The following is a 26,933-nucleotide window of genomic DNA, read 5'->3' as shown; positions in this document are numbered from 1 at the left end:
AGCTGTTGACCTAATCTGCTTTATGTCTGAAAAGTTACTTTCGGCGCAGCATGCGCACCAACCCCATTGGTTGGCAGATAAAGTGACTGACATAATCTTTTGAGATCTGCTTTTTCCATGCTTGACCTGTACCTTTATCTGAACCGCCCATGCTTTTTTTACTGTTCCCTGTCAGCTTTATCTTGCTCCCTGCAGCTGCCATATCTTTTGATATCTTTTGCTTTTGGATTCTTATGCTTTTTGATATCTTTTGCTTGATCCTGTTAAAGATCTTTTCCCCTTTTCTAGGGATTATGTCTCCTAGGGTTTTCCTATAAATAATAATAATATTTTCATAACACTACACACACAAAACACTTAATCTCTCCTGTTCTCTTGCTCCTTGCTCTCTCTGCCGTCTTCCTCTCTGCCTCCGTCTTCCTCCCTGTTCTGCCCTGCTTTTCCGGTAATATATATATATTATACATAATAATTTACTTATTAATTATGCTAACTTATACCAAGACTTAAAACAAATCATTAAAACAATAATCTTATTTATAGGTTAACTTGTGCTTGTTTAAAGTTGGTTCTTGCTTTATCTTACACCGCATCGTTTATCAAGTGAGTAATCTCGTACCTAATCCCTTTTTGCTTTTAATGTTTTGGGATGTTCATGTGTTCATACAAACTTAGAGTCTTAAACTGTTTATGAACTTTAGTCGCGCAGTATCCCATGTGTTGAGGACGTAGACTTGGCTGTTTATTTGTATGTGTGGATCATTAACCGTCTTGTCGGTCTATTCCGCAGTTTTCATGGTACCATTAGATGAACACGGGAGAACTATCGTTTATGATTTTCTCTTTTGTTTACACATGCACAGTTAGTCTTGTTTGTGAGCTCAATTGTGAGCACTGGCAGTCTTATGAATCTTAGAGTTGGTCCCGATCAGATTACACCCTTGTTGAAAACCAGACATACACATGTTGCGCGCAGATTTATTGTCATCTATGTATTGTATTAAACTTGATTTCTCACCAACACGCAAGTGTTTGACGTTTATTTTAACACATGTTCAGGTTTGCAGTAGCTGTTTTGGAGCTTGTGGACACCTAGGAAGTTTTCTTTATTTTGGACCTAGATTAAAATGTATCAAGACAAGTTATTGCTGTTTTATTATTATGATTTATAATATATTGATTTATGATGATTTATGTTATCTTGTGTCTACCCTGCGCGTGCGCGAATGAACGTATTTATTAAATATTGACACCCAATAGTGTCACGAGTAATGAAACAATATGTGGCGCCCCGATGTATAATCCGCCTTTGGTCGGGGTGTTACAGGGAGGACATGGGTGGCTCAATGAAAGAAGACTGGGATCTTTGTGATATCCAGTTCGATCCTGAGGGCATCCAGGTTTTACCACCAGTGGGCCTTCGGGCGTGTGAGTTTTCCCCGGAACTGAAGATAACTTGGAGGCGCTTAAGGGCTCCGTACGACTGGGTTAGGCCAGCTGGCGGTGGCCTTTAGCCATTGGGTCACCCCGCACGGAGTACCTAGGCGTTCTATGTTTGTTGGCCGTTCAAAAAAAAAAACTAAAAGAGAGAGAGAGAGAGAGTTAATTGTTCAAGACTAATTCTATTTAGGGGTGTTCTTCGGGTTTTGGGTTTTCGGGTCGGGTTCTTCGGGTTTCAAAGTTTTTAATCTTAACCCGAAACGCAACCCAAATCTCTCACGGGTTTTTCGGGTTCGGGTTTTTTTGGGTTGGGTTAATCGGGTTTCGAGTATCCTAGAAAATGAAACAAAAAACAAAAAAAATTAAAAAACTTCAAAGCTAAAATTAAAATAACATATTCTTCTTTGCTCGTAATGCAAATAATCAAATAATTAACCAACATAACTTGATAAAGTCATAAAGCGATTCAAAAGAAGAGTAAAACTAAGTAATTAACTCAAACCATAATCGTCTTCAATTTGACGTGTTTTGGTTGTTCGATTACGGTTGCTATTAGTAATCAACAGAAAACATAAATTTGAAATAAACAATCGATCCATAATAGTTGGAATGACAACAGTCGATTAGGCTCAGATTCTATTAACTTTAGTGACTAAGATTAAGTTTATTATACCTAAAAATATATTTAATTTCAAAACTAAAAGTTTATTCGCGTTTTTCGGGTTGACCCAAAACTTATAAATCAAACTCGAGAACCAACCCGAATTACTTTGATTCGGGTTCGGGTTAGTCCTTTCTCGGGTTCGGGTTTTTGGGTCGGGTTAGTTCTGGTACGGGTTTTTTCAGATTTCGGGTAAAAGTGACAACCCTAATTCTATTGGGTCTAATGGTCAACTGTAAATAACATTGTTAGATTAGGATGTTGATAGAAAATAGACTATAGCACGATTAGAAATACATAACGTCATTTTCATTACCACAGGATAACATGTATTTTTGTTTTTATAAACGACAAATTTCTTTTAATTCTTGTTATCTGTAAAACGTGAACCCAAGACTTCCCGTCTCAAATCTTGGTATTTCAGTAGCATGATCTCAATTAATTTGATTTTAAAATATTAAAAGAAAATAGTACGAAAATAACTTGTGGGTGGAAATTAATTGAAAATGTGTAAGGCCCCGAACCCGGTAGCCTTACTTTAGCGTCGGATTTACTCATAAACACAGTTCTTACAAATCAGAGTTCATTAAAACTTTCGCGGAGTATAAAAACTTTCATAAAACATTTCATAACAAAACACGTCTTGTCTAAAAACATCATTTTGTCTTTCAAAATAAACGAAACATTAAACTTAAACGTCTTATGTCTTACGATGCCAGCCTCTTATTCAGTGCAACGTGTCTCCTCAAGCGAGCTGCCTCATCCTACTCACCTGCGTGCATACTAAAAGTCAGCTACGCTTAGTGAGTTCTAGTTAATCACATAATCATATAATACCTTCTTACATTCATACTTAACCTCTTAACTTTCTTTCATACACACATAATTGCATATACTTTCATTCTTACCTTCATACTTTCTTTACATACATAATCATACGTTTTAAAGAGCCTTTCGCCCTATAACCTCACAGATATTATAAGGGTCTGGTCCCTAACATCACAGATATTATAAGGGTCTGGTCCCTAACATCACAGATATTATAAGGGTCTGTTCCCTAACATCACAGATATTATAAGGGTCTGGTCCCTAACATCACAGATATTATAAGGGTCTGGTCCCTAACATCACAGATATTATAAGGGTCTGGTCCCTCTTTCCTCGAATATTAGTAGGGTTCGGTTCCCTAGTTCTCGAATATTAGTAGGGTTCGATTCCCTCTTCGTTACCATACAACCATACATCATACCTCGAGTATTATTAGGGCTCGGTACCCTCTTTCCTCGAATATTAGTAGGGTTCGGTTCCCTAGTTCTCGAATATTAGTAGGGTTCGATTCCCTCTTCGTTACCATACAACCATACATCATACCTCGAGTATTATTAGGGCCCGGTACCCTCTTCGTAACCATACAACCATCCTTTCCTTCTTTTATTAACTTTATCACATTCATACACATAAGCATACATATCATACTTACCTTATAATTAGCGTTACAACCTGACAGTACGTGCAATATCCGAAGATCGTTCACGTACCGTCAAGCCATCATTCATACATATCACATTATTCACATAAGGCATACACTTATCTCTTAGGATAAGCGTATTAACAAACATATCGAGTATGCACACAGCCCCGAAAACATAACACATAAATGGGGCTAGAAACTCACCTGAACTCTGCTTCTTCCTCCGATAGTTGTAAATCCCTTCTTTAACTGAGCTCGGCTGACTGTATAAGTTACACGTATCAATACTCGTCTGATTTAATCTGGTGGCCTAGTATTAGATTACTTTTACTTATCGTTTTAATTTATTTTCTAAGCGAACTTGACTTTAGGCGAAGTTAAACCTTAGGCGAACTTAGCGTTAGGCGAAGTTAAACCTTAGGCGAACTTAGCTTTATGCGAAGTTAAACCTTAGGCGAACTTAGCTTTAGGCGAAGTTAAACCTTAGGCGAACTTAGCTTTAGGCGAAGTTGTCATCAGGCGAACTTAGCTTGCAGGCGAAGTTCATCAGGCGAACTTAGCTTGCAGGCGAAGTTGTCGGCTGCAGCTACTGTTCGTCCTTAATCATCTTCGTTTCTTAACCAAACAACTCGATTTAGGTATCCACGGAATCGTCTGACCAGCGCCTACAAACCCCAACCATCAAATCGGCCTAACATCGATGTTTATGCGATTTAGGCATATAGGTTACGGGTTCTTTTATCAATCGACTAACCCATCAAATCTTAACCATTTTCAGTAAGTTTAGCTTTGTAGGATTCGTTTTTACCATACAAACACAGATCTATCATTTCTATACTAATCCAAACCTAAACGAACATGTTCTCGATATAAACGTACCGTAAATAAGTCGAACTACGAACACGAGCTGGTTTTGCTGCTTTGGTTCGTCACGACGATCTAGCACCAACGAGCTCGGGTCCTCGCCTTTGGATCTTGGTTCGGGTTGTGTGTTTTGGGATGTGTAGAGATTCGGATGGATAAATGGATGGAATGGAAAGGATTGGGGTTTAAGGGGGTATTTATACTCCCTTAAGCCCATGGACCGAAGGCCCATATTTCCTTTTGGTCCATATCTAATCCCATCTAATTATCCTACTAAGTCTTCATATTTTGCTATTATTATTATCGTTCCACTAACTCGTTTATTTCACCCGACCAAATAATATATTAAATATTACTTTAGAAATTTCGGGATGTTACAAGTCTTCCCTCTTTAAAGAGGTTTCGTCCCCGAAACCTAGCTTATTTCTTTAAAAGGAATACATTTTTCTTTATAATCGCACACTTTATTGAATCACCTTTGCTTTCTGAGTTATCCTTCTTACTCCCGACTTTGCAGCCATCGAATGGTGGTCATGTGTTTTAGCTATTTAAGGTAGCTTGTCCATGAGGCTCTCGATGTCTCAAGTCTCGTCTCGTCTTTCCAAGGGCTTCCTTTGATGCTTTTGTGACAATTTGGCAACTCTCTTAGCATATCTGACTACAAGCTCCAAGCGTGACTTCTTCATTACTTTTTGCAGTTGGAGTCATGTTGTTTTCGTATATCGCTCTGCCTCAGATTCTTCTCGTGTCCGCCTCTTTTGTAACAGTCATCTATCTTATCTCTAAGGAAACACAAATGTTATCACTCTAGGAATTATTTAGCACGTGATTCGTAAGGTAAGTAGTTAATGACGTTGATCAAGTGTAATTAACTATTTGCGTTACTCCTCAGGTTCTACATACTTCCCTTCATGATTTCACTTGTGCTTGTTTATACTCTTAAACAGTTAATCAGTTAAGATCAATTAATCATATCCCTAACCTGCACTCATTCTTCATTTAGCAAATAAGCCAACATTAACATACACCATTTACCATACACTTTACCTTTACTGAGCTTGCTTGAGTGACACATGGCTATCTTGAACTGGCATCTTCTTTCTTTCTCATTTTAAATCCCATTCTCTGTTCGAGTCTAAGCATGTAGGATGCTTAAATCTCTCGAACTTATGCTCTGATACCAACTTGTAAGGCCCCGAACCCGGTAGCCTTACTTTAGCGTCGGATTTACTCATAAACACAGTTCTTACAAATCAGAGTTCATTAAAACTTTCGCGGAATATAAAAACTTTCATAAAACATTTCATAACAAAACACGTCTTGTCTTAAAACATCATTTTGTCTTTCAAAATAAACGAAACATTAAACTTAAACGTCTTGAGTCTTCCGATGCCAGCCTCTTATTCAGTGCCACGTGTCTCCTCAAGCGAGCTGCCTCATCCTACTCACCTGCGTGCATACTAAAAGTCAGCTACGCTGAGTGAGTTCTAGTTAATCACATAATCATACAATACCTTCTTACATTTCATACTTAACCTCTTAACTTTCTTTCATACACACATAATTGCATATACTTTCATTCTTACCTTCATACTTTCTTTACATACATAATTATACGTTTTAAAGAGCCTTTCGCCCTATAACCTCACAGATATTATAAGGGTCTGGTCCCTAACATCACAGATATTATAAGGGTCTGGTCCCTAACATCACAGATATTATAAGGGTCTGGTCCCTAACATCGCAGATATTATAAGGGTCTGGTCCCTAACATCACAGATATTATAAGGGTCTGGTCCCTAACATCACAGATATTATAAGGGTCTGGTCCCTCTTTCCTCGAATATTAGTAGGGTTCGGTTCCCTAGTTCTCGAATATTAGTAGGGTTCGATTCCCTCTTCGTTACCATACAACCATACATCATACCTCGAGTATTATTAGGGCTCGGTACCCTCTTTCCTCGAATATTAGTAGGGTTCGGTTCCCTAGTTCTCGAATATTAGTAGGGTTCGATTCCCTCTTCGTTACCATACAACCATACATCATACCTCGAGTATTATTAGGGCCCGGTACCCTCTTCGTAACCATAAAACCATCCTTTCCTTCTTTTATTAACTTTATCACATTCATACACATAAGCATACATATCATACTTACCTTATAATTAGCGTTACAACCTGACAGTACGTGCAATATCCGAAGATCGTTCACGTACCGTCAAGCCATCATTCATACATATCACATTATTCACATAAGGCATACACTTATCTCTTAGGATAAGCGTATTAACAAACATATCGAGTATGCACACAGCCCCGAAAACATAACACATAAATGGGGCTAGAAACTCACCTGAACTCTGCTTCTTCCTCCGATAGTTGTAAATCCCTTCTTTAACTGAGCTCGGCTGACTGTATAAGTTACACGTATCAATACTCGTCTGATTTAATCTGGTGGCCTAGTATTAGATTACTTTTACTTATCGTTTTAATTTATTTTCTAAGCGAACTTGACTTTAGGCGAAGTTAAACCTTAGGCGAACTTAGCTTTAGGCGAAGTTAAACCTTAGGCGAACTTAGCTTTAGGCGAAGTTAAACCTTAGGCGAACTTGACTTTAGGCGAAGTTAAACCTTAGGCGAACTTGACTTTAGGCGAAGTTAAACCTTAGGCGAACTTGACTTTAGGCGAAGTTAAACCTTAGGCGAACTTGACTTTAGGCGAAGTTAAACCTTAGGCGAACTTCGCTTTAGGCGAAGTTAAACCTTAGGCGAACTTAGCTTTAGGCGAAGTTAAACCTTAGGCGAACTTAGCTTTAGGCGAAGTTGTCATCAGACGAACTTAGCTTGCAGGCGAAGTTCATCAGGCGAACTTAGCTTGCAGGCGAAGTTGTCGGCTGCAGCTACTGTTCGTCCTTAATCATCTTCGTTTCTTAACCAAACAACTCAATTTAGGTATCCACGGAATCGTCTGACCAGCGCCTACAAACCCCAACCATCAAATCGGCCTAACATCGATGTTTATGCGATTTAGGCATATAGGTTACGGGTTCTTTTATCAATCGACTAACCCATCAAATCTTAACCATTTTCAGTAAGTTTAGCTCTGTAGGATTCGTTTATACCATACAAACACAGATCTATCATTTCTATACTAATCCAAACCTAAACGAACATGTTCTCGATATAAACGTACCGTAAATAAGTCGAACTACGAACACGAGCTGGTTTTGTTGCTTTGGTTCGTCACGACGATCTAGCACCAACGAGCTCAGGTCCTCGCCTTTGGATCTTGGTTCGGGTTGTGTGTTTTGGGGTGTGTAGAGATTAGGATGGATAAATGGATGGAATGGAAAGGATTGGGGTTTAAGGGGGTATTTATACTCCCTTAAGCCCATGGACCGAATGCCCATATTTCCTTTTGGTCCATATCTAATCCCATCTAATTATCATACTAAGTCTTCATATTTTGCTATTATTATTATCGTTCCACTAACTCGTTTATTTCACCTGACAAAATAATATATTAAATTTTACTTTAGAAATTTCGGGATGTTACAAAATGAAAATCATCTGTAGCCAAATATATGGATAGAGATTTAGAAATAATGCAATGGTGGCCCTGAAAACATTTAGGTAGCGTTTGGTATGCAGGAATGACAGTAGGAATGGAATGATTCATTACGTGGGAATGAAAAAAGTGGTGTTTGGTTGCTTAATGGAATGGAATCATCCATTACACATGGAATCCCATTTCATCAAAACCATTCCTTCCCAGCCCCCTTCTTTTTTTTCATTTCATTCCTCCTTCACCCTACTTTCTCAACAACACTACCACCTAACAACCACCACCACCATTACCATTGGCACCACCACCAACTCCACCGACACCACCGCCGCCGCTTCCACCACCGCCACCACCATTTTCGTCGCCGGAGCTACCACCATCGCCATTATAGGGTTTTTTTTTTGTTAAAAAGTATTTTGAGATAGGAGTGTTCTTATTATTTGTATTTCATTTCTACAATTTTTTTGGATACCAAACAATAAAAATTAATAATTGATTTCATTCCTATAGGTTAACCAAACAAGACAAATGAATGGTAATGATCCATTTCATTCCCTTGTCCATTCCATTCTTTCTCTCATTCCATTCCCCCTTCTTTTCATTACCTCCAACCAAACATATGAACAGAACCATTCATCGTACACGATCTTTGTTCTGTTGTGTGCTTTGGTTTTAGACTTTTAGTCTTATCCAGATATGAACAAATTGACCAGTTTCCCTGTGATGGCTCTCAGCTTTATTATCGGAAAAGGACCATTCACGTCTAGCCACTAATATTAAAAATATCTTAAATTTGAAACTCAGTGGGTCACTGGGTCCATCAAGATAACAAGTTAGAACATAACGGATCGACTTAAAAAAATATCGTTTTGGTTTTGAGTCAGACGGGTCTTAATCAAAACAATTATGAGTCAAAATGACTCATTTAAAAAATAATTGCGAGTTTAATAAACTGTCACATGGTATTCTAGAATCAATAATCAATGAATGGTATATATGTACCAAAAGAGAGCTAACAAAAACAACTTTTCTTCAAGGCCTTTCATCTCATAGTTGTTATCTAGAAAACAAGCTTACACCTTAACTTAGGCACAAGCTTCTTACTAAAAGTTGGTATTTAAACTTCTAACTTATCACGAGATTTGGGTTTGCAATCTTGTTGGTCTTGATAAGGTGAAGTATTAGAAAATTGACTTGATATTCGAAGGTAAGTAAATAAGTGTTTTGAGTAGCCTTGTTCTGAGTCGATCGAGTCAATCAGATTTGGTGCAATAAGAGGTATTTTTGAAGTGGCATTCTGCATTCATACATCTTAAAGAGATCGAATGAGAAAAATAACAAGTGTTTTAACAAATATAATACCATTGTCATAATGTCTCTAAGTTGGGAAGTGATCACCTTTCGTGTCTCTCTTTCAAGATAGAGATAAACTGTAGTCTGTAGAGATCATTGTTCCATTATGTTCAACTTCATAGCATCACCGATACTCATCTCACTTAGAGATGACAATGAGTCGTGTTTGTAGGCAATCTCAATCTCATACCCGAGTATAAAAGTTTGTCCTATCTCTCGCCTAAAACCTATCAAGTATTTGACAGGTTACCCATTGAGTATACCCGCGGGTTTAATAAAAATACCGTTGGATATACCCGACTTAAAACTCGTTGTGTATCTATCATGTAACTATTAATTAAACAATTACATTTAGGAATGATGTGGGATGGTGGGAACTGTAGGATTTAGGAAGACATTTAAAATAAATACAATATATATAGTTAAAATAAATAAGTAAAAAGAAAATAGTGATTGATATATAATATGGCAAACAAGTATATTACTAAAACCCAAACTTGCGAAAAAATATAAAAGTACATGGTATAATTGTACAAGATGATTTGGGTTTCGGGTATTCTCATTAAGTTTGAGTTTCATTATCATTTCTAAATTCTTACTCCTCTTGTTAGTGATCGCCTTTTAAACATATCACTAATTTAGGTAACGATCACCTTTTTAAAGTCTCACTAGCTTTGGTATTGATCACCCTTTTCGTTTCCACATTTAACACACTAACCACATTATATTCAGTGAAAATGGTCATGCATGTATACCAACCTTTTCCAATTAAACTAGCCAATACCTACTTAACTTTAGCCTTTTAAGTGTAATTTAGCCAATAAGCACCAATTTCACCAATATCTAACATTTTCAAACTTTTATCAAATTTACTGAACTAAACGCATTACAATATTCATTTTAGTTTGTTTTAATCACTTGGTGATGATCAAGAACCCATTTGGTCCAAAATGTGTGTTTCTAATTGGAAGTGGAGCACTGACTCGGAGTTCAAAGAAGCAATCAACAATGGTTCCATTAAATACAGAAGTCGAGTACATAACTTCACGTAAAGTCTACAGTCACTTGTCAAGTAGCGTGCATATATATGAAGGGTATTGAATGATTCGGGAATTCAGTAGAGTAAGGCCACTATTATGTATTCCGACAACATGCTCACTTTAAGTCTGAGTAAAAAACCAGTTATACATAACCAATGGAAACACATAGAGGTCAAGCATCATTTCATACGAGAGATGGTAAATCAAGAACAAGTGAAGTTAGGTAGAGTACTACAATATAATGAACAATTGTCAGATGTTTTAACTAAAGCTTTTACTACGTGAAAAGTTTGCGTACATTTGTCATTGGCTCGACGTTGTGGAGCATGAATCAAGGGACTGTGAGGAATAGTGATCTATATTTTTATTTCACGCACATGATCTTATCTCTCATTTATCATTTATCGCATTATTTGAGGTTCTTTAGATTATACGTTTGTTTTCTTAATGATGATTCTCTGGTGACATTCCTTATTATTTATTGTTGTTACAAGGAAAATGGTCTGGTTACAAAACAAAGTAAACAATAATTTAAGGATTCCTAACTACTACAAAAAAATTCCATTTAATCAAAGAACACTTGGTGCTCCATTATTTATTTGAATTTAAGCATGCATAACTCGTGATATATTAGCTTGAATTTATTCAACACCCACCACCACTACACCTAACAAATTATTTATACATTTATTACGACTGATAAGGTCCTACACCATTTAATTAAGAACCATAACTTGAAGTAACAAATCTATTAAACAATCAATTAGATTGCCCTCTAAACATAATTTATCCCAGAAGTCTCTATCAAGCCACCTCATTCTTTTTCTAATCATGAGGGGCATTTACATATATCCTCTCCCTAACTTTCCTTATTACATGTTTCCTCAATGTTAAACCTTTAATTACATATTTCCCTTCCTAAATCATATATATTACATATCTCTCCATTTCATTAAAATTAGCTTACCAAATGACCATTTTACCCCCAATGAATTAATTTATATTATATCCCTTTTTTAATAGTAACAATTACATATATATCAAATTTAAACCCAAACCGAGTCGGTTTTAAGATGAACATATGTAGATTATAACAAAATCAATTAGGACTTGCAGCCACTATAAAAAATCGTCAGGAAAAGTAGACATACTAGACAAAAAATCGACAGAAAAAGAAGCCCGACCTATGGACGTTACTACGATCCAACGCCGGAAGAATAGAAGCCGCCAATGTTTGTAAGTTACTGAGCAATGGAACGTCGGATGATGGAAGTCGATGTTGTTGTTTCTGTCAGATGCTTGGTTTTTTCATTAGGGTAATGTGAATTGAAAAGGGTAAAAAGGTAATTGCACATAAGAAGGGGAAATGTGTAAATAAATGTTTAGCTTTGGGGATATATGTAATAATGAAAGTTAGGAAGGGGATATATATATAAATCCCATAAAAGAAATAGCAAAGGAGCAGTTTTCTAGCGGTAACCCAATAACCATTTCTATAAAAGAGGTCACCAATTCAAGTCTTGTTCATGAGCCAGAAGTTTTAACGCACGCGATAGGTTTCTACTAGAATTGGTGACGGGCCTGATCCTTGGCTCTTATAAAAGAGTTGTTTGGAATCACAATTCACAAATTATTTCCAAAGATGGAAACCATCCATGGGGACGTGCTAGAGGCCATACTCTCTCACGTACCGCTCATCCACTTAATCCCGGCGTCACGCGTCTCAAAAACATGGACCGCCGGTGTATCATCCGCCCTCCATTCGTCCCCCAACACCAAACCGTGGCTAATACTACACACACAAAACCCCAACCACCCGAACCGAACCACCACACACGCATACGACCCGGACTCAAACTCATGGATCCAAATCCACTCTCCGGATCTCAATCACATCTCCACACGGACCACACTCCGATCCTCTCACTCGAACCTCCTCTACATGCTCTCACCATCAAAGCTCTTATTATCCTCCGATCCACTCCATCTGACGTGGCACCATGCAGTGCCGCCAAATGTCTCTCGGATTGATCCCGTCGTCGCCGTCGTCGGACCGCGTGTCGTTATTGCCGGCGGCGCGTTTGATTTTGAAGACGATCCACTCGCCGTTGAGGTTTACGACCTCCGGTCACGTAATTGGACCAAATCGGATCCAATGCCGGAGTTTTTCAACGGATCCGCTTCTTCCACATGGCTTTCCGTTGCTTCCGACGATAATAATAATAATAATAATCTCTACGTTATGGAGAAGAGTTCAGGTGTGACATATTGTTTCAATCCGAGTAATAACATTTGGTCCGGACCGTACGATTTACGTCCGGATGGAAGCGTTTATTATTCGGTTATCGGATTTTGTAATGGGAGGTTGATAGTGATCGGAGTATTAGGTCAGCCTGAGGAAGTTGACGGTGTTAAAATATACGAAGTGAATTGTGATAATTTTGAATGTGATGAGATCGGAGAGATGCCGGAGGATATTATTGAGAGTTTGGATTCGGTTAATTCGTCGGTGGATGTGGCAATGGCGGGAAATATGGTGTATGTGTGTGTAGATGAGGAGGTGGTTATTGTGTGTGATTTTGTTGAGGGTGGTGGATGTAGGTGGCGGAGTGTGGTGAATAGGGCGGGTGGTGGTATGGGGAAAGTGGTTGTGACGTGCTCGAAGGTGGGGATGGACGAGTTGCAACGGGCGATGACGGTGGAGAAGAGGAGGTTTGTGGTTAAACAGTGAGTCGTGTGTTGAGTTGACTCGGTGAAAGATGGATGTGGCGTGTTTATTGTTTGACTTGTGATAAATTTATGTTCATTAGCGTATTATACTGTATTTAATTATATATCCGAGTATCGGCATGTGTAAAATAAGTGATTTGAAGGATGCATGGGTTCAGTACTATAATAATAAAATCATTAGGTACCTTAAAATTGTTTTGTTTTAAATTAAATTATATTAAACATAAAATAACATAGCTTGATTAAATGACAGAAGTTTAGCTTATGGATTCGAGCCATGCATATCCACATAAGTAGTTATGATATTACTACATGAGTTCATACTTCATAGCTTAACATGAGGCATCTCGTTCCCTTGATTTAGACAATATAAAATATTAGATCATTTTTCCTGGCTGGTATGTGAGTTGGTTCACACTTGTGTAGTGAATCGCAATTCGTTTGAATGTAATGAGATCAAAGCGATTCCAACAAATATCGTCAAGGATTTGAAGAGCTTCAATTCAGTTATTTCGTCTATCGGCGTGGCAATGGCGGGAAATATAGCGTATGTGTATGTTTCTTCACGAGGTGAAGAGGTTATTGTGTGAGTTGTTGACGGCGGTAGATGTGGATGTAGGTGGCGAAATACATGGCGATTTGTGGTGGTGTTATGGCTAAAGTGGTTATGATATACTCGAAGTTGGGGATGGAAGAGTTGCAATGGGCGATGCGGTTTGAGATTTAGAGTTTTGTTGTGAAAAAACCGTAGCTTGTTGGGTTGACTCGACGAAAAGTTGTCATAATACTATATGTTGTTTAACTAAAATGTGCATAGCGTCATGTCATGTCATGTAAACGGTGGACTTTATATAACTCATATTTTAACAAGCACGTTTTAGTTTAACTAAGAATGTAAATAAAAGAACTAGAACAAAAACATTGTTCTTATATATAACTCATATTTTAACAAGCACGTTTTAGTTTAACTAAGAATGTAAATAAAAGAACTAGAACAAAAACATTGTTCTTAAATAAAAGAACTAAAACAAAAACATGAATGCGTGTGCTCTTGTGATTGATGAAGGGTAGTGGACTCCACCTATTCTTTGTACACATTCATTTATAAGTATTTAACATGTGTGACACGGTGTTTGATAAATTTTTGAATGAGATGGTATGGGGCTCCACCCCCACAATGAATGTGTTGGACCAAATGAAATAGTGTTTTGCCAATTACAAATATATGTTAGGATGGAGGGTTTATTCCCCATCTAGGCAATAGAGTATGGTTTTCTTATATACAATTTTAACTTATTTGAAAACAGAGAAAATATGAAAATAGTATAATAAGTAATGTCATATCATACATATATACACACACATACAAGCTTGCGTTCAGGCACGAAATGATATTAGCTACTGGTTTTATTTTAGATTTTCCGAAGTTGGCCATGATTCGATTCGTTTTTTGTTTGTGCTATGATGATCGTTTGACACTGATTTAGGCATGTGGTTTTCACATTTATATGTTGCATTGTTAAGGTTGTGAAGGTGTGTACAATCAAATAAGCATAACATTACAATTGAACTAAGTAAGTGGTTTTCATCTCTTGAGAATTGGGTACTTGACCTTTTGAATTAGGTTCTTCACTTCTTTATAAGGTTTATAATGTTCATTGATTTATTTATTTTTTAAAATTCCATTTATGGAAAGTGGATTAAAGCGCTGATTGTTTTTTTGTGTTTTTTTATAAATTAATGCTTTATGAGTTTATGATGTTTTTAATAGACGTCTTGAGCATTAAAAGATGCTTACATGTTGGATAATAAGAAAGGTTAATTCATTTTGTTTATTCAGGTTACGATCTGTAAGGATATTTTGATCAAAGTTAACTTTGTTGAAATCGGTGTTGCTTTGTCAAATATAGGCTATGACGATGGTTCATTATTTGGCGAGGCAACCAATGTTGCAGTCATAGCGGAGATCTGAGTAAGCCTCAAGTAATCGTTTGAATCTTTTGGTTGGGATGTGATAATGGTCCATTATTTGAAATGGTAATGCATGATGCAACTATAATGAAACATTTACGGTTTTTTCAGGTTTTTTTATCTGTTATATATCCTCGCAACAAAGGGGTACTAAATTCTTTGTGATTCATATAACTAGTAGTTGGTTTTTCAATAAACAAAATGTTTTAGATAGGTTTTCACGAGCTCTTAATTAGTGGTTTTCTTTATAAAATACTTCGGTTCTCATAGTATTGCTCTTTTATATTATTAATATTTTTTTATGTACTTTTTCTACAAATATACTTGGTCTAATAACTATAGATATAATTATTAAGATATTTAACGGAGTTAAATAAATAAAAAGTTATTATCGTTAATCTATAATTTTCTACTCACTCGCTTAAATATAATAATTAAACTGTCATTGTTTTTGAATTTTTTAAACATAAATTATTGAACTCGTTTATTTAATGTACACACTCAATCACCCCACCCTTTTGTTTTTGTTTATATCACAATCAAAATCTGTTGGTGAAAAAGAAATAACTTTAGAATAATTCCTCTAACTATTTTATCTAATAAGTAACAACACGATGAACTATGGATGGTACGAGTATATACATAGTCCCGGTCAGCTAATCTTTTTGGCGCCAAGGACAATTTTAACTCTTTGCTTGCCAGATTAGTAACGACGGAGGGAGCTAAAGGGGGGACACTATTGCCTACAACTCAATCCGCGATATTCATGTGGAGAAGGTGGCAAACACTCATTCTAACGATTATCTTAATTTCTAAATAAGAATCTTGTAGCCTTTATATATGATTGATTTTTTTTTCGTTGTTAACTATTGATTTCCTCTTTGCTCTCTAATGAAGTTTTACATAGAAAATAATGAATTATAGAATTAACTTATTTTATGATTCTTTTAACCATGAATTATGTTTATAAATCCCTTAACATTCATTACACGAGATACCTTCAATTTTAGAAACCTACTATATACAAATTGCACAAATGGACAGACCACATAAAATGTTTATACTTTTCTAGCATTCTCTAACATGACCTAAACCATTTGAATAAGCATTCATATTTGTGCATATACGTATATAATAATGTGACGTTAACTGGCCAACTATTAAACTTAATCACATTCATTATATCTTATGATAACATCAAAGCAAATAGATACGGTCGATTTCACTATTATCATTGTCAGATCCAAACCAATTATTGATCAGTACATTTTATATATCCTTATTTGTATATAAAATTATTATTGAATGCATCCATATGTTTACAAAGTATATTAGTTCAAATAATTTTATATTAACAGGTTTTAATAATAATGAACTAAACCACAAATTTGGGCTAATTTCTGAAAACGATTAGATGAAGATCTGACATAACAACGGTTATATTTAAAAACCAGAAAAAAAATAGAATAAATCGCACAACAGTTCTATCTTATCTTAAAATGACTTAAAGTCTACAATAGGGACCATTTGTGTGGCACGAGGCATACACTTAGACTGAGTATAGTGGCTTAGTGCCACTCGCCACTTCACCTTTGGAGGGCGTTAAACATCATTACGCGAGTTTAAAAGGAGGCGCCCAAGGGGTTGGATGGTAAGCCGGTAAGCACATAGGCAGACCCACATATTGGGTGGACACAAAATGGATCGACAAAAAAAATGGGTCGGATCAAAGAGAATAAGGCTCAAACACTTTTAATCAACGGTCACAATATACTTCTCTTGAAAGTTCAAAGGCATATCACAGGCTCACCAGCCAAAAAGTATATTATTAACCACTCCATCCGTCCCATTAAAAGTATCATGGTTTGAAAAACACAAAGTTCAAGGAAGATTAAATGATTACCTTTGCTGCTTATAAAACGACAATAATGCCCTTGAAAATGGGTCCATCAACATTGATTATTAATGCTAGTTATGTGTGTTTAAGGGTAAACTTGAAAATTGACATTTAAATTTTGAAAATTGACATTTGTAATGGGACAACTAAAAATGGAAATATGGACACTTCTAATGGGACGGAGGGAGTACTATTTATGTTTGCTCTCCGATTTGTCCTGTAATTGACGGTAAGGCCATGAGTACACTTTAACCCTCCTTAACTGCACTTATGCTTCAGATCGTTTAGTTTAACGGTTTAACCAGTTTCACTCCACCTCGTTCAATGAGATGATTTAACCCCTACTTTATAACTCCCACCGCATCCCTTTCTTTAATTTTAATATTACACACGTAATCTAAATACAAATAAAAATTACATTTTTTAATAAAAATTAAGCTAAAAATAAGCATTAATGAAAAGATCAAACACATGAACGTGGGCCAAGAGAAAAAGGGAGAAAGAACCGTTGAGTTTGAGGGTATTTTACGAAAATTAATTAATTAAACTTTTATAAAAAACCATTCAACCATCTTCATTATTTACATCTTCTTCATTTTTAATTATCTTGTTCATATTCTTCTAGACAGATGCCCGCACGATGCAGCAGAAAATAACCTTGGTAATCACGTTATAGATTTATGGGTACTTCTTGTTTCGTTTGTAACCGTGAAATCATTTATTGGGATAAGTAGATTCATAGCTCTTATTTTAAACTCAATTTAATATCAAAGCACAAACGAAAACAGAACCTAACCACTGTTAATGGTTTGGTTTTGTTGGGTTTCAATTTTCGAAGGTCTAGTTTTAGTTTTCGGTGACCAAAAAACCGTTAATGGTTTGGCTCGTGGTTTAATTTAAAACCATCAAAACCGGACGGAAAACCCGTATACGTAGCGTTTTATTTTTTTTAACTGAAAAGAAACTATGACAATATCATACTCAAATTAAAAAGAATTAAATGCTTGTTTTTATGATACAATTTTTCTAAAAAAATATTAACGTACGAAAAAATTTATGAATGTTTAAAAATTGTGAGGATATTTGGGTTAAAAATGAAATTATAAAGAATAGATGGTTAAAAGATAAAGAACGAAAGTTATAACTATTATTTAAATTTATAATAGCTGTAAAGTTGAGAGGCAATGTTGTAACTATTTTGGAGAAAAATGAAAAGTACGTTAGATTGAATGATAGAATGACCACTTCACCCTCATATGAGGTTATACCATGTGTTTAAACAATTGTAAATTCCTTAAAATTCATCGTCTTAATTTGCCCGTGACTCCTATTATATATAATATAGATATGTTTTACCTACTACAGAGAGAGAATCCATGGAACCCAAATAACCACCCCCTCCACCACCACCACCACCACCAACCTTCAACAAAACAACCCAAACAGCCTCTTTAATGCTAACTTGAAACCAATACGATGTTTATCGGCCCGTTATGGGCATCCAATCAACACCCGATACGGTTCTACAAACACAATACACATGACAAATGTTTCCCCGAACACAATAAGCATCCAAACCGGTTCAAGAAACGAGATCTATAGAAAGTTAATCTTGAAATAATTTATCGAGAAAGTTGAAAATATGAATGATTTAGTTTCCTTAAATGTGTTGTCTTGTTTGAAACGTGTTAATTTAGTATAAATAGAGGTTTAGGTTTTATGTATTTTAAAGTGTCAAAAATTATGATAAAGAAAGAGTCTTGATAAAAAAAATTTCCAAAATCGAAAGATCTTGGTTGAGATCAAACTTCGTGTTCGTATTCTTGGGCCTAATTTCCAACACGATCGAGCAAGCTCAAAAAGAAACATTAAAAAGGCAACCTGATTCGTAGCTGGTAGAAAAAGTAATGGAAAGGTGGTTGAGTGACGAGGAGTTGGTGTTGTCCCGTACGAGCTCGACATTTCTGAGGATCCAAAATCGAAATCCTTGCGAAAAACATCTCTCATTTAACAGGGTAGACTCATGAACTCTATGAAAAAAGATAAGCCAATATCTTAGCAATATATAGCTACAATTAAATTTGGTATTCTCGTGTCTTATTTTTATAAGAAATTTCCTAAAAGAGCCTATATTGATAAACTTTTTTCAGATATAGCTTAGGTTTCAATTCCCAAAATAGCATATTTTTTCCGTCGGATCTAACGGAAACAAGAACTGATCTGACTGATTAGTATAGTCATCAGATGTTGACACATATTCAAATTTTCTGGTGGATCCGACGTTTTTTAAGCTATCTAGCGGATTCGTGTGCTAGGCGACGTAATAATAGCAGTCGGATTCGGCGGTTCAGTTCCTGCTTCCGTCGGATCCGACCATTTAATTTTTTTCGTTGAACCCTAGATTTTCAATTCAGGGGTTTTCGATTTTGCGTTATAGAGTGAAATTAAACACTATAGTTGTATTCTCCTCGAAAAACTAAGCGATTTGCACTATATATTTGTTTGATTTTGTGGAGAAATAAGAAAGATGGAGATGGAGGTTAAGGGGTTAGAGGTAGAAGATCAAGAATTCCGTCAGATCCATTAAAATTTCCGAAGGTTCTTTAACGAATTTCGTTGGATCTATTAAGACGTTGGTACGTGGTGCGATTTTTAAAGGTCCATAAATCCTGTCGGATCAGTTCTTGTTTCTGTCGGATCCGACGGAAAAATAGGCTATTTTTGTGATTTTTTTTTAAACTTAGGCTATTTTTGAAAAAAGTTTGTCAAAATAGACTATTTTTAGAAAATTTTCCTATTTTTTTTATCCTTTTCGATACCTTTTAAGTATTTTCGTTTTAATTTAGTTGTAACCTGTTGTTAGTAACTTATATTTATCATTTTAAGACTAGGTTGTTTTTCATTAACACAACTAATATAAATTAAAAAAATAATAATGAACAAATGATTTACAAACTAGTTAAACTATTACACACATTTAAGAGATTGATTATTGAGCACCCTTTACGTGATAGTAACTTTTGCAGTTATTAGTTACTCCATAATATTTGGAGGTTGTTTGGTAGCATTTTAAAGATTTCATTAAAAGACTATCTCTGAATAAGTCAAAGATATTATAAGGCTGTTTGGTAGCCTCTTAATAGTTATTATGAGGCTACCTCGTAATCAGTGGCGGATCCAAGAATTCTTTTCAGTGGGTTCACTGTTTTAAATGCTTCAATTTCATAAGTCTGGTCATAAAAATTTTTGGCTCGGGTCGACAGGGCCAGCTCAACCTTTCAGAAACCTAAAACAGGTTCTTGAACAGGGGCCTTTTCTATAAAAATAGAACCGAACACTAGGATTACGGTGAAGTTAACTTGGTTTAATCAACTATATCCTTAGTATAATAAGCCAAATTTTATATAATACTCAAGAATGAAATATACAACTATACAAATATGTTTAAACGAACTTTGATAAACTCAGAAAGGTGCTAAAACAAACTATACGTGCACCAAACTAACAAGTGAATTATATGATTTATATCACTCTTATGGATAGAACATGTTCCACCTAAAATATATTAATGAGGACACAAACCAAGAGGCCTTGATACCAAAACATTCTTTTTTAAGGGTATGAGCATAAGCAAATTAAATGTATTCCAAATTCATGAGGCTACATCCACTCACAAAGAGGGCTAGTCGATGAGGCTCAAAGCTGCTGTTAATTGTGAAAAGATTGAAATCCTAAAAAAAGGATAAATAACACGTTGGAAAAGAGATTTGAACCCATGCCCTCTAGATTACAAAGCAGATTCTTAACCATTCAACTGTTTTGCTTTCTTTGCATCAGTTCACTCATTAATTTACTTATGGGTTCACTCATGAATTTTATAAAGGCATTTCACAACAAATTCGAAACTCAGTGGGTTCCCGTGAACCCGTAATCTATTACGTAGATCCGCCCCTGCTCATAATGGTTCATAATTTCTTAATCATTAAGAGGTAGCCTCTTAACTATTCAGACTTAAGGTTACCTCTTAACCATTAAAAGGTTATGAACCATTAAGAGATAGTATCTTAATGACGTTAAAAGGCTACCAAAAGCCCCATAGTGTGTTTAGTTACACCTTTTAATGGCTCATGAAGCCTCTTAATAGTTAAGTTTTAGATATATGCTGAATGATTCAAAGACTACCTCCTAATTAGTTAGTCATGTTATTGTTTTAACACTAGATTGACAAACAATCTCTAGTCTTAAAAGAATTGGAATGCATCTTTCGCGCTCCGTCCTTTCAAAGAAGACCAAAGATGAAGGTGAAGAGGGAGAGACGAAGCTAGTGAATAAATTTGTATACATATATAACATTTTTAATTTGCAATGTTTTTTTTTATGTTTTTAAGATGTTTAATGTTTTTTTATTATAAAAATTATTTTTTTAGTTACATAATTGCGTTATATTAAAAAAGAAAATAAAAAATCAAAAAATTCGCTAAAGCCACCGTTTGCCCGAACCATAACAGGCTCAGGTGGCTTTAGCGGTGGCTTTAACGAGTGTCTAGTCAGCATTGCATGATACAATATTACTGGATGAATTCAGGATATGGCTTCAACAACAACACACAGCCTTATCATAAAAAAACATAAGCCTCTACCACTATACCAACTACATTATATATACGTATTGATGTAAGTAAAGAACGATAAGTGACCATTCCTACGATCAATATTATAGTTCAAATATATTGTACTTGAGTTCTTTTTCGCAAAGGAAAGGTTAAAACTAACAAGGAACGTCCCATATTTGTTTTCATGAAGAGAGATTTCAAAATAGGAGTTGCATCAATAGGCATCAAATATAATTTGGAAACCCAAAATTGAAATTGGAACCCAAAAGTTTGGTGGGCCTAAAATGATGAAGCCCCAGGCCCTAAATTGTTTCTAATAAATAAATTTCGACAACTCGATGAATAAGATATGCAACTTCTGAAACTTGAGTGGGAAATGATGTAACATTTAAAATAGTTGAAGGACTTTAATTATTATAGGTAAAATAGGTGAAGTAAAAGGTAACGACAATCGATGGAACTGAGCAAAGAAACAAGCATGCTGCGTTGTGGCGCACGAAGTACAATGAACACATTAGCCCATATCCACGTGTCTTCTCCATACCAATTTAAGAAGGCGACCACCAATGTCATTTTGCATTCTTTTTCTTTTCATCAAACATAATAATTAATAAGCAATAAACGAGTTTAGAAAATTATTACAATTTACAAATCGAGCTTGAACTTTAGATACAAAACTTAAAACAATTTGAAATTAAGTTCTATTAAGTTAAATAAGTTGAGTTTGAGCTTAAATGGAAACAAGCTCGACTCGAAACCAACTATTTTAGCCGTTAGACATGTTAAAAACTAATGCATAATGAGATTGAGGATTAAGACAATTTTTCTATGGGTTTGGAAAGCAATATATAGTAAAAGAAATCCTTATTAATAAATAACTCTAATTAACACTTGCTAGAATAACAAAAATAAATCATAAGTTAGCATGTATAATAGGATAATACTATTTATACAATTGTGTGATAACTACACTAAGTTACATTTGCAACAATATTCAAATATGAAGATGTAACAAAATATAGAAAGCATTATTAATTGCATGCATACGCTTTGGGTAGTAGTGTAATTTAAACCAGGTCCCTTTACCGCATGCAGCCTATCTCAGCTCCTGCAATCTGCAAATTGTCTCCAACAAAACTTCACAAACACACAACCTACTATCATGCTTTCAAATATTCATTTTGTTTTTAACAACATTGTCATCTTCATGTCTCCAAACATCATCTTCACTCCAACTTTATACTTTTTCATTGATTCTTGAAAGCTCTCTCTCTTGTTCATAGAGTTTTTGGCCAACCATGAATATAAAGAAGCTTGGTGCAATATCAGACCACATACCAAATTGTGCATCTTCAAGGAAAAGAGTTGTTTCTGTATATTGGTTAGGGTTTGTTTCAATTTTTGTTTTGTTGGTTATATTATTTTCCACTTTTTCTTTCAAGAATCCAAATTCAGATAAGGTTTTCTTCCAAGGGTTTAATACAAGTAACAATAGAATTGTTGTAGAAAATATCACTAAATTAGAACAAAACCCTAAGACTTTGGTTGGTGGAAACAAGGCTGAATCAAATGTCTCTAATATTGATATTAGGTTGAAGTTATTGGGTATTTATGGAAAAGAAAATAATACCCATTTTGGAAATTTCACTAATAATGTTAAAAATGGAAGCTTTAGTGAAATTTCTGTTAAAGTTGTTGGATTTAAGGACACCCATTTGATTAAAGCTAAAGATGATGTGAAAAATGGGACTTTTAGTGAATTAATTACTATAAACCCTAATGAAGAAAAGGTGACAAATTTTCAAGAAAATGGTAATTTTAGTGTTCAAGCTGCTGACTTGGAACAAGATCATGGTAAAATTTCTCAAATTTTGAGGGATTTTAGTAGCTCTTTTGAGGATTGTGATATTTTTAATGGAAGATGGGTGAAAGATGATTCAAAACCGTATTATCCAGCTGGTTCTTGCCCTTTTATAGACAGAGATTTTAATTGTCATCTTAATAAGAGACCAGATGATGAGTTTGTAAAATGGAGGTGGCAGCCATTTGAATGTGAAATCCCAAGGTAATAATAATAATAATAATAATAATGATGATTATTGTTACTTTTAAATGCTAATAATTGCATGATTATGATGCTAAATGTTTTAAAAATACAATTTGAATGCTAATTTTCTTGGTTTATGATATAAGATTTTGGGTTAGTGTATTGCATATTTAGAAACCTTTTACTAATAAATTGGAGGTGGCTCAATGGTAGAGCACTCACTTTACTAGTGAGAGGTATGAGGTTCAAACCTCACTATCACCAATTTATATGGGAAATATGAGGGATGACCCTGGCTTGCCAGGGTTCGAGTCCTGATCTCACCCAGTTTTACCGGCTCCTCGCTGTCATGCCGTTTGGCGGGCGTGGGGGTCGGGTTTTATCCGTGGAATCCCTCAATTGGTGGACCGCTAGGGGCTCCGTCCGTCCGGACTCGTGGCCGGCTCGGGCTACCTTTAGCCAATAGGGGCCGCGTACGTAGTACCCGGCGTTATTTAGTTGGTCGTTCCAAAAAAAAAAGAAACCTTTTTACTAAAATGGTTGTAGATAAAAATAGGGTAACTTTTTATCTTCCTCAAATGGCAATAAGAACACACCCTTTTTATTTCCATACAAGTTTTATTATTAATGTATATTCCCATACTTTTTATTGTTAATGTAATGAGCTCATCCTCTATAATTGATTCTCAAATGTCTATGTTTTGAAATTAAAGAATATTTAACTTTTTAAACTTGTGATTATGAACTTTGTCCGAACTTCATGTCTTTTTAACAATGACATGGCAGTTTGAATGCAACCGACTTTTTGGAACGACTCCGTGGTAAGAAAATGGTTTTTGTTGGGGACTCTTTAAATAGGAACATGTGGGAATCACTTGTTTGCATACTCCGGCATTCTCTCAAGAACAAGAAACGGGCTTATGAGATATCGGGAAGAAGAGAATTCAAGAAAAAAGGATTTTATGCCTTTAGATTTGAGGTAAGCTTTACTACTACAACTTTGAAACATGTTTTGACTTTTGAGTTCAAACCTACCATCATTCAACTTCATATTGGTACTGATTTGTAATGGATTTTACCTTTAATCCTTTTCTAAATGAAATATCGATTTAAGTTTTGATTTGATTGCTGTTTTTTTTCTTGAAACTTTTGGAAATTTGATACCAAATTGCAGGTTGAAAATTTGAACATTTGACCTTGAAAGTCAAACTAATTTTGGACTTTGTGTAGTGAGTCAAGAAATGGTTATAACTTGTGTAGGACTATAACTGCACGGTGGATTTTGTGAGTTCTCCCTTTCTAGTGCGAGAGTCATCTTTCAAAGGTAAAAACGGCTCTTTTGAGACGTTAAGATTGGATCTAATGGATCGCACAACTGCCATGTATCAAGATGCCGATATTTTGATCTTCAACACGGGACATTGGTGGACTCATGAGAAAACTTCCAAAGGGTGAGAGTCAATAGTTTCAGTTAATATATTATTATTATTTGTAACATGCTAAACTGAATTTGGATTGAATTCTTTTTTCTAATGTTAATAGTGAAGATTATTATCAGGAAGGCAACCATGTTTATCCAAGACTCAAAGCTCTTGATGCATACACAAGGGCTCTTTCGACGTGGGCCCGATGGGTTGATAAGAACATTGACACCATGAAAACTCAAGTTATCTTTAGAGGCTATTCACTCACTCATTTTAGGTATTATTTGGTCAAACTAGTTAAGTTTCAACTTTAAATGTTATGTGAAACCGAACAAGTTTGAGGCTTTTGAGCTAATCTTGATGACTACATCGAATGTATATGGCATTTATTTCACAAACAAAATGATGATTTCAATTCTATTAAGAAAATTCACACCTATTTAGCATTTAAAGAATTCTTGGTTTGACTCAAAAGTCAAAGTTACTATGCATGTAACCGTGTAAATGAACCTTCAGTAAAACATCGGCTGGAAATTCGTTAATATAATAAACAAACGAAAATGAACAAGCCTTTTTGCTCCTTTAGTTAAACGAATGAACATGAACACATGTCACGTTTGTTCATTTATGTATGTGAACGTTCATTTATGTTCACCCATTTACATTCGTTTATGTTTCTTCACCTTCGTTTATATTTATATTGTTAGTTTACCTCTGTTTGTTTATATGTTCTTTATTGTGAGGCCCATTACCATTTGGTCTATTTGATTAGATTAAAATACCACCCATTACAATTTAGTCTGGTTTTATTACTTTTTTTAACCGGTATTTGGTTAGTTATGTTCATTTATACCCATTCATCTATGTTCGGTTATATTTATTCATTTGTGTTCATTTATGTTTGTTAACTATTTGGTTATCCTGCTAATGAACGAACATGAACAAGTTCGTTTTCTTAACGAATGGGCACGGAAAAGAAACGCTGTTCGTTTAACGTGCTTGTTTGGTTCGTTCGTGTACACGCCATAAAGCATGTGATGAATCAATGTTTGCAGGGGAGGACAATGGAACTCAGGAGGCCAGTGTCACAAAGAAACCGAACCAATCTTCAACACAAGTCATTTGACCAACTACTCGTCAAAGATGCGAGCTTTTGACAACGTGTGGCGTCTGATGAAAACTCCTGTAATATATCTCAACATTAGCAGACTAACGGATTATAGAAAAGACGGTCATCCATCTATTTACAGGACGGTTTACAAAACCATGTCACCCGAGCAACGTATCGCTGCACAAGATTGCAGCCATTGGTGTTTACCGGGTGTACCGGACACTTGGAATAAGTTGTTATATGCATCTTTATTACAGGTTGGAAGAGGGTCTTGGAAAATAGTGAAATCTGGTATAAATATAGTAGAAAGTTAAGGGTTTTTTTTTTTTTCGGCAAGATTTGAGAGAATTAGGAGTTTTAGTTCTTGTTGGGCTTGTTAAGTTGGTAAGAGTGGTTTATGGGTTTTAGTGTGATACTAGTTCAGAGGGAGTGTGAATCATACTTCATCTTAAAAAAAAATCATAATTATAGTGAGACTTATGAATAATTCATACCATCACCCATTATTTGATAATAATTCATGCTAACAATATTATGAATGCTATAAATTATTTTTATCTGATGAAACTTGACTAATTTTTATGTAAATTAGAATGCTATAAATTATTTTTAGACAGCATAAAAGTTAGGGGAAGACAAAAGTGCATTTATGTTAGATTGGCATTTTTCTTAGTAAAAGAAAGTATAAGTTAGGAGCTTCATTAGTAATTTAGTCATATTGCTATTAAACTTACAATTTTGATTAT

At 35.3% G+C, this 26,933-nt stretch overlaps 1 protein-coding gene and 1 pseudogene across 1 annotated transcript; both read left to right on the top strand.

The window, feature by feature from the left end:
• The first annotated feature begins 12,013 nt into the window (after positions 1-12,013).
• LOC143614042 (F-box/kelch-repeat protein At1g23390 pseudogene) lies at positions 12,014-13,125 on the top strand (annotated as a pseudogene).
• A 9,778-nt stretch (positions 13,126-22,903) lies between these two features.
• Positions 22,904-26,655, top strand: LOC143614039 (protein trichome birefringence-like 2). The gene is made up of 5 exons (XM_077087591.1): positions 22,904-23,670; positions 24,439-24,631; positions 24,913-25,103; positions 25,195-25,353; positions 26,132-26,655. The coding sequence occupies exons 1-5, from the start codon at positions 22,904-22,906 to the stop codon at positions 26,499-26,501; spliced, it is 1,680 nt and encodes a 559-aa protein (XP_076943706.1). The 3' UTR covers positions 26,502-26,655.
• The last annotated feature ends 278 nt before the right edge of the window (positions 26,656-26,933 follow it).

Source organism: Bidens hawaiensis, unplaced genomic scaffold (assembly GCF_021521415.1).
Source record: "Bidens hawaiensis isolate Kalapana, Puna unplaced genomic scaffold, B.hawaiensis_p1.1 tig00038687_1, whole genome shotgun sequence".
NCBI lineage: Eukaryota > Viridiplantae > Streptophyta > Magnoliopsida > Asterales > Asteraceae > Bidens > Bidens hawaiensis.
This window is presented reverse-complemented; position numbering and strand designations above follow the sequence as displayed.